Here is a 9730-nt window from a genome sequence, read left to right on the forward strand (position 1 = left end):
GGCCAATAAAACTACATCTCCCAGCATGCACCGCTGAGCAGGCGCCCTAGAGGAAGCTAACAATGCGTACGCGTGCAGATAGAAAAACTACACTACCCAGCAACCCCCGCACGTGATGCGCATGCGTAGAGGGCAGTGAGGGCCGGAAGAGGAAGCAGGGAGTGAGGTAGGAGGGTGGTGGTGGGACCCTGTTTAGGAATCCGCTGTTGGTAGAAGGGTTGAAATGTTTATTTATTATGGAAAAAATTATAGTGCTGGGCTGAGTGCCTGCACTCTATAATAATAATATATGTAAGTGTCTGGGGCCAGGGTGTCCTAATAATATAATATTTAAGCGTGCGCGGTGGGGGGGGGGCAGGATGCCTTAATAATATATGTAAGTGTGTGTGGGGGCAGGATGCCTTATTAATAATAATATATGTAAGTGTGTGTGGGGGCAGGATGCCTTATTAATAATAATATATGTAAGTGTGTGGGAGGGCAGGATGCTTTATTAATAATATATTTAAGTGTGGGGGGGGTCAGGATGCCTTAATAATATGTAAGTGTGTGGGAGGTGGGATACCTTATTAATAATATGTGTTTGGGGGTCAGGGTGACCTAATAATACTATTATATGTATGCGTGTGTGGGGGCAGGATGTCTTAATAATATTAATAATATATGTAAGTGCTGGGCAGGATGCCTTAATAATAATATATGTATGTGGGGGGCAGAGCACCTTAATAATAATAATAATAATATATGTATGTGGGGGGCAGGGCACCATAATAATAATATATGTATGTGGGGGGCAGGGCACCTTTAATAATAATAATAATAATAAGTGTGTGGGGGGCAGGGCACAATAATAATAATATACGTATGTATGTGGGGGACAGAGCACCTTAATAATCATAATAATATATGTATGTGGGGGGCAGAGCACCTTAATAATAATATATGTATGTGGGGGACAGAGCACCTTAATAATAATATATGTATGTGGGAGGCAGGGCGCCTTAATAATAATAATATATGTATGTGGGGGGCAGGGTGCCTTAATAATAATATATGTATGTGGGGGCAGGGCGCCTTAATAATAATAATAATATATGTATGTGGGGGGCAGGGCGCCTTAATAATAATAATATATGTATGTGGGGGGCAGGACGCCTTAATAATATATGTATGTGGGGGACAGGGCACCTTTAATAATAATAATATGTGTGTGGGGGACAGGGCACCTTAATAATAATATATGTATGTGGGGGGCAGGGTGCCATAATAATAATATATGTATGTGGGGGGCAGGGCGCCTTAATAATAATATATGTATGTGGGGGACAGGGCGCCTTAATAATAATAATAATATATGTATGTGGGGGACAGGGCGCCTTAATAATAATAATAATAATATATGTATGTGGGGGGCAGGGAGCCTTAATAATAATAATATATGTATGTGGGGGGCAGGGCGCCTTAATAATAATAATATATGTATGTGGGGGGCAGGGCGTCTTAATAATAATAATAATATATGTATGTGGGGGGCAGGGTGCCATAATAATAATATATGTATGTGGGGGGCAGGGCGCCTTAATAATAATATATGTATGTGGGGGACAGGGCGCCTTAATAATAATAATAATATATGTATGTGGGGGGCAGGGCGCCTTAATAATAATAATATATGTATGTGGGGGGCAGGGCGCCTTAATAATAATAATAATATATGTATGTGGGGGGCAGGGCGCCTTAATAATAATAATAATAATATATGTATGTGGGGGGCAGGGCGCCTTAATAATATATGTATGTTGGGGGCAGGGCACCTTAATAATAATAATAAGATGCCTGTCACTTGAGAAAGACCTAACGGTCGAAACGTTGTATGTGTGGCACAATAAATTTTCTATTTCGCAAATCCCTTGTGCGTTGGATCTCCCTTATCTACAGTTAAAAATAACCCAGGCACTCCAGTGGGCTTTAGAAAAATATATTAAATGGACTTTATTTAAAGGATCGACGTTTTGGTCCTCACACAGACAAATTAGGATCGAAACGTCGATCCTTTGAATAAAGTCATTTAAATCTATTTTTCTAAAGCCCACTGGAGTGTCTGGATTGTTTTTCTATTTGTGGTCGTCAGTGGACCCGTGGCAGTTTTGCGTTTGAGTGCACCTAAATCCCTTCTTCGTTACGTGTCGTACCATATAACTATCACCCTCCAATTTCAGCTTTGTCTCAGTACTGCACCATCATTGCTTTTCTTCCTCTCTCTATGTATGGGGCACAAAAATAAGATAGAGAAAGGGGAACCAGTCAAACGTCAATTTCACATAGCATACACCAGGCAATCTGTTAACATTAATTCCCCACAAGTGACCAACCTGAAGTGGGAGATCAATTATCGAGATGCCCTGACTGGCCCATTATAAATCCAAGAAATTACCTAACTAGAACTTGCTTAGGACCTGAATTCTGCCAAGGACCCCAGGATACAGGCATACCCCGGTTTAAGGACACTCACTTTAAGTACAGTCACGAGTAAGGACATAATCGCCCAATAGGCAAACGGCAGCTCACGCATGCGCCTGTCGACACCTCCTGAACAGCAATACCGGCTTCCTACCTGTACCGAAGCTGTGCGCAAGCGGGGAGACTATTGAGCCTGTTACAAATGCGTTATTTACATCAGTTATGCACGTATATGACGATTGCAGTACAGTACATGCATCGATAAGTGGAGAAATAAAGGGAGTGCTTCAGTTTAAGTACATTTTCGCTTTACATACATGCTCTGGTCCCATTGCTTACGTTAATGCGGGGTATGCCTGTGTTACATACATGCTCCGGTCCCATTGCGTACGTTAATGCGGGGTATGCCTGTGTTACATACATGCTCCGGTCCCATTGCGTACGTTAATGCGGGGTATGCCTGTGTTACATACATGCTCCGGTCCCATTGCGTACGTTAATGCGGGGTATGCCTGTGTTACATACATGCTCCGGTCCCATTGCGTACGTTAATGCGGGGTATGCCTGTGTTACATACATGCTCCGGTCCCATTGCGTACTGTACGTTAATGCGGGGTATGCCTGTGTTACATACATGCTCCGGTCCCATTGCGTACGTTAATGCGGGGGATGCCTGTAGTTTCAATTTGGTAGAATCTGCTTTAAGGACACTTCCACATAGGCCAAATGCCACACATTATATAGAAGATTAACCGGTGGAAAGCCTGGGAACCGCCATTTAGATGCAAGGCCGTTATTAGAATATGTGTAATCGACTTGTTCTCCCGCTTAGTCGAGCCTTGAACTGGAGGGCCTACGAGAGCGGGATCAGGAGAACTAAGAACCCCAAAAACCTCAGAGCATGTTGAAGATCTTGTCCCAAAATCGGGCAGGACCAGCAGACCTGTATAGAGGTCCCTGCTTGGCCACAGTTCTTCCTTTGCAAGGGGGAGAAACGTGGACCATAGATTAAGTCCGTGAAGGTGTAATAAGTAACCTACATACTACTTTTGGAACAGTTTTCATTATACAGTGTACAGCTGGAGCATTGGGTCCGCCTCTCCCACATGACTGGTTTTTATAAAGCACGACGGAGACGTTAAAAAAGGAAGAACGTGGACAATTTGTCTGTAAATACAGGGATCTGCAAAAAGTGTCATTGTGCTATTAACCCCCTGGCTGCCAGAGGCATTGCGGATCAGTGTGTGTTTAAGAAGGCCTGTAGTTCATGGAATATCCTCCCAACAGGTGGTGCAGGGCACCTACAGGAAGCCAGTTCCAACCCGCTCTGGGTAGACACATGGTATCCTAAATATGGAGACGGGGTTTCCCAATAGATGGGAAAGTGGCAGGCTGGGCGGGACCATGTGGTTCTTATCTGGTGTCGGTTTCTATGTTAAGGGAGAGTTAAAAGCTCCTCTTGCATCCCCAGGGGTTAAAGCAGAGGTGGCCAACTCCGGTCCTCCTGGGCCACCAATAGGTTGGGTTTTCAGGGTATCCCTGCTTCAGCACAGGTGGCTCAAATTTGCTTTTTCTTAGAGGGGAGAAAAAACGCGGGCAATATTTAAAATAATAATATTCTAAACGTTTCCCTCAGCAATCCCTGCAAACATGCACATTCCTTTTTTCTTTTTTTACATCATTGAATCCAGGGTTTCCGCTCTGCTGCGGGACGGTGTTATTTTCTGCGCCTGGCATCTCCCAGCGCCCAACATAATTACCTTTCTCCGTGCCGAGGGTGGGGGGGGAGGGGTGTGGGTCTCCTCATGGGGAATCCTACATGGCTACCAGTGTCGACTAATAGCAAGCCGCAGCCAATGCTGTTGCCTACTGATCATGCAACTATGTTGTCTCACCAGCAGGCGGCGCCGGGGGTGACAATAGCACGGTTCACTTCCGGAGTCGGCCCTGGTTCCAATTATGTATTAAAAAAAAAAAAAATATCCCTTGCTGGATTTCTCCTTTTGCTGTTTTCATGGTGATCTAAGGTTTTTACAATCTTTAACTAATCTTCTTTTTTTTTTTTTTTTAAACGGTTTGTTTAACAGTTTACTTCCAGGCAGATTGTCAATCTCCACTTGACGACTTTTGTGTTGCGCAGTTATCAGCCCAACATGAAACAGCTGAACAGGGAGGACGTGGGATGAACATGAGAATGAGCTTTTTACAGGACACAAAAAAGTACAGTTCTCTCTAAGGCCGCGCTTATAGTGCCGGCGACGATGACGTCACGCTGCGGACGCTGGAAAAATCAAATTGAGATGACTTCCAGCGATCGCGACCAAGCCATCACGCTTACTATAAGCGCACGCGGCGGCGGCAATGCATTTGTTTTGACGCGCCGTCGCAGCACTATAAGCGCAGCCTAAGGCTGAGTCCATGGTGAGGCGCGCTGAGGGATAGCGGGTGCTTTCCCTGGCCTTAGTTCACGCGCTGTCGGGGGGGGCGGGCCAGTGACATCACGGAGCTGGTTCGTCCTCATTGGGCGAACTGCTCACGTGACCGGCCCTGCGCTCCCGTGAGCGCCGAAACTGAGAAAAAATTACGTGCTACGCCTCCGGACGCCTGCAGAAGCGTGCGCGAGCCCCTGCTGAAGCCGCTGCCATTGCGGCTGCAGGGGCTCACTGACAAGCGTCAGCGTGCCTCAGCGTTGACCTTGGACTCAGCCCTATACCTCTGAGGCGCGCTCTCACTTATCAGTGAGCCTCTGCAGCCGCAATGAGAGCGGCTTTAGCAGGGGCTAATAAAATCTTATTCAATTTTTAGTTTCAAGCACTCATTGGAGCGCAGGGCCGGTCACGTGAGGGTTCGCCCAATGAGGGTGAACCAGCTCCGTGATGTCACAGCCCCCCCCCCCCCCCGACACGCCCCCGGACGGCGCGCGGTCTAAGTCACCATGGACTCAGCGTTAGGGTTGTAGAAGCATTGAATACTTATACAAAATATAATGTCACTAATTGTTTCGATTTACCTTTTATTTTTTTGCTACGGAAGACTTTTGTTCCTTTTTAAGGTGAAATATTCAGTTTGAAACCCAATGTCGACTTCCTTGTGTCTTGGATAGATCACAAAGATAGACGTCCGCTGTCTGTGGCAGATCTGATGCCCAGTTTATACCTCCGGTTTGCTTTCTGGTTAACGACATGTAAGGCTACCTATATTATTAAAGTGTCTGTATACCTCCCTGCTGTTTTAACCACTTTGCATCAATCAGCAAGGGTGTCTTTGACTGAGCCACCTGTGCTGAAGCAGGGATATCCTGAAAACCTGAATTGTTGGTGGCCCTTGAGGACCGGAGTGTGACACTGATTGAGCCACCTGTGCTGACGCAGAGACAAATTGAGCCACCTGTGATGAAGCAGGGATATCCTGAAAACCTGATCTGTTGGTGGCCCTGGAGTGTTCCACCCCTGCATCAATTCATAAGGGGTTAATCTTGCTGTATCCCTCCCACTCTGCCGCGGCTGTCAGGCTGCCGGTTATACAGAGCATGGAGACGGGGCGGTTACATCCCAAACATTACCAAATCCGGCCTCTCTGAACCGTGTGTCCCGGGACGGAGGAGGAAAGCCTTCCCTGGCAGCGGGGGTTCAAAGGGCGTTTTGCCAGAATAATAAGTGTTTAAATCTACGACCACTTGGAAACGCTTAGAAGGCGCCTGTGTTTAAATCGTTAAGGGCTTTGGAGCTGGATGATTGGGGCTGGTATCACGTGGGTGCCGGCAACGCATGGCGCTGAATGAATGGAGGGTAACTCTTCTCTAGCACCGGGATGCTGCTCCACAGCATACTGTATATAGGCCTGAGAGGAGGGGTTCCTGGCAGTGTTGGTGGTAAGGGAGGTGAACATATTGCATGTATTTTGGGGGACGGTGGAAATGTGATGGTCGTTTTAAATCTATACATTATGTAACCCGTGCAGGGCTGAGAGGGTTAATCCTTTGTACTGCTAACCAGACCTGCAGAGAGAGTGCGATGCTCTGCGGGGCGATGCTCTGCGGGACTCCACAAAGCAAGGAGGAGACCAGGGCGTTGGGGTTTCTTGCAAGAAAGGGGGTTTTAATAGCTCCAAGGCCCCTAGGGAGGAGGGAGGGGCTCAGTAGGTAAAGACCCTGACTGTAAAAACAATGGCACTGAGAAGCAGGGGAGACGGGCTGTTGATAGACCTGACGGTCTTAAGAGTCAACAAACAGGAACGGCACACTGTTCATCTAGCAGTCTATTATTGTTACAATGAGGGAAGCCTGAATGCTAACATCCTACCACAGCATATAGCTTATAGGACACAATCTAGTGAGCAAAACGGCACCCCATCCAGCAATTCACCTCTGGAGTGCCAGACCATTACCACATATGAGGAGTACTGCACCAATTAGGGAAAGGTCTTTCACAGTTGACCGGTCTATTAACCCTACAAGGAGCAGTACTCAGCTGATAACTCAGTATCTGACCATACAGGAGTTTCAGCAGCGCTACAATACTTACCAGTAATTTCATGAATACTATTGTTAACTCTAGAACTGTTACTTCACACCTGGGGTTCACACGTGTTTAAAGCACTACCAACTTGCACTCACGCACCACCATCTCAAATGCTGGTGACAGTAAACACCATTAGGTGCACATTAACCCAGATTTGCTCTATCCAAATCTATAATGTACTAATGGCTGCAGCACATAGCAGCACAGTATAGGTATAATAAACCAGTGCATCTATTAGTATTCTATTACTGGGGCACTACACATGTGGTTCCATTTGCAACCATCTCTAGTTCCTTCACTCCACATGAACACTAGGGCCAGTGAATATCCTAACACTGGATATTAACCAATATTTGTACACTCCTCTGGAACAACTTATTCCAAGAGCTAGCAACACTTGGTATTATTTAATTATTGTTTTAAACCCCAATATTTTAACGAAGTTGTTAATAATAAAGATATTTTAAGTAAATCACCATCTAACACCGGATTAGAGTGCTATCTACAGGGGTTCTGTCTGTCTTTCAGTGTATAAGTTCACACGCCCCTTGCAGCACCATTTCCTCTGTCCATAATTAAGCTGTAGCGGGGGTAAACCATAAGTATATAAAGTCTAAAAATGTTTCCAAGGTGGGGGGTGCAAGTCTTTGTTGGGGGTAGGGATGGTCATTTCCTCTTGGGCTGCAGTCCCAGTGTTACCGGCGGCGCGTGCACAGTTGAAAGCCGCGATGGGATGCGCAGAGGGGGCGCGGCCATGACGGGGCATATCTGCCCTTCATTGGCTGTGCGCTGACCACGTGGTCGCGGCACGGGGAGACGACATTCTTGTCTTCCCTGCCAGCGTACTCGTCATCGCGATTTGCGCACCTTCACACACACAGCCACTGGTGCCTGCCCCATAGAGTGCTATGGTGTGTGGCACGTGCAGCGGCCACTGGGGACCTGGCCTGACAGGGAAGAAGGTCACGGAGCGATGGTCTTCAGGTTGTGTAAGCAGTGCGAGGAGGGGGAAGAGTGATGCTTTGAAAGTTTCTTCTAACTGGTAAAGTGTTTTAGGCTCTTCTGACAGTGGCGGAGTTGGTGATCCCACTGTCTGTGGTTAAAGGGAACGGATGTCCAGAAGCTGTGTAGAATCAGGTCCCACACACACGTCTTCTCTTAACATATCGTGATATCCTTTTTGTTTTTCAGCAGTCAGTTCTGCGGCTCACTGTCTGACCTATCTGTGCCCCATACTGCACTGTCACCTCAGGTTGTGTTGTTCCCTTTACACCTCCTTCTGATCCCGTCTGTGCCACTCGCTGTCTGAAGGATGAATCTGGAGCGGGTCCCTAATGAGGAGAAGCTGCAGCTGTGTAGGAAATATTACCTGGGTGAGTGAGAGGAAGTAGGTGCTGGGTGTGAAATCATGTTTACTGCTAGAGAGGCAAAAATCTTCTGTTTTCTCCTACTTCCTGCAGAGGAAGTGATATAAGCCACTCCCTAATATTCTAGGGCTCCCTTGAAATGTTCTGCTGTGGTTATTACAGTCATATCTAATCAATTGACCAAAATCAGACAGGGATGTTTGTAACATAAAATCCTAACTGTCTAATTGTCACAGTAGACCAGAACTTTTAACACCATAATACCCAGATCCTTTGAGCAAAGCAAGAGATAAAATAAATTGTGATTTATTTACAGAATGAACATACACAGCTTAGTTTACAAAAAACACTTGAAATACACTTACTGGGACAGGGGAAAACGCAATCTTCTATTTCCGGAATGAAATCTTTAGAAATAGTCTCTAGGCACAATTTCCCAGGAGCGGGAGCGCACACAGAGCCGAAAATAATCTTTGGATAGTGGCGCCTCTCGCAACCACTGTTTTTCCTCCGCAGCTGCTTACTTCGTTCTACCGCCGAAGAATTGGTTCTGGATTCCTTAGTTCTTTCGAACTCTTGACTTGGGTTACGATGTTGCAAAGTTTAAAATCCAGGTTAGATGAATCTGACTCCCGATCGGCTGCAGGGATTCGTATGCAGTAAAAATCCCTATCTGTACCCTCTGCAGCCAATCTCGTTCGTGGGAATAATATTCCTACCTATCCCAGAGTTGCCCATACTTGGCAAAACCTGGCAGAGGGCTTCTTAGTTTGCTAAGGGCATGCGCGAACTTCGCACCTTTGCCGCTTAGCATACCAGACCCCATACCTGGCGACATTTTGTCTGAGTTGGCCGGACATCTGGGCCATTTGCCCACACATTTACTAAGATGGGGATACTTGCATTTCCCCTCCCCACTTCACGCTTTAGTCGGCTAAATCTTTTTAACTACGTACTTTTTCAGACACTGTAGATATGAATCAACTTGGTCTTAGATGTCCGAGTTAAATATGCATTGCTCATCTCACAGGGACTTCCTGCTATACACTTCAAAAGTACAGTAATTACAACTTAAGTGTTTCCCTCTGTTTCGGCCGGCTGAATGAAAATCCCCTTACGCCTATAAGGTTGGAACAATTTAAAATAGGGGGACTTTCATTCATCAATTTTTATATAACTTTATAAAGATTGCGCTATAACCTTTTTCATGGTTTTACCACAACAGCGCTCACAGCAAAGCTCAGCGTGCTAGGACCTTCCTAGCAGAAGTTGGCTAAACGCCGTGCGCTGTGCTATGGGCTACTAGGTTTTAAAACCATTTTTCTTTTGCGTGGTTATCGAGAAACAATGCTGCAGTAATACGTTTCATAGTTAGAAATACAT

General features: G+C 46.1%; 1 protein-coding gene across 4 annotated transcripts in view; it reads left to right on the forward strand.

Annotated features, from left to right (window-relative positions):
• The first annotated feature begins 68 nt into the window (after positions 1–68).
• Positions 69–9730, forward strand: part of PSENEN (presenilin enhancer, gamma-secretase subunit) — a 12448-nt gene continuing 2786 nt past the window's right edge. Inside the window, exons 1-3 of one of the 4 annotated variants that reach the window (XM_075606101.1) lie at positions 151–166; positions 5564–5644; positions 8172–8353. In XM_075606101.1, the coding sequence (XP_075462216.1) occupies positions 8293–8353 (61 nt within the window). In that variant the 5' untranslated portion in view covers positions 151–166; positions 5564–5644; positions 8172–8292. Of the gene's footprint in view, positions 167–270; positions 292–5563; positions 5645–8171; positions 8354–9730 lie in introns of those variants that run through there. The other 3 variants (XM_075606100.1, XM_075606102.1, XM_075606103.1) reach the window with 3 other exon arrangements.

Source organism: Ascaphus truei, chromosome 6 (assembly GCF_040206685.1).
Source record: "Ascaphus truei isolate aAscTru1 chromosome 6, aAscTru1.hap1, whole genome shotgun sequence".
In the NCBI taxonomy this organism is placed as follows: Eukaryota; Metazoa; Chordata; class Amphibia; order Anura; family Ascaphidae; genus Ascaphus; species Ascaphus truei.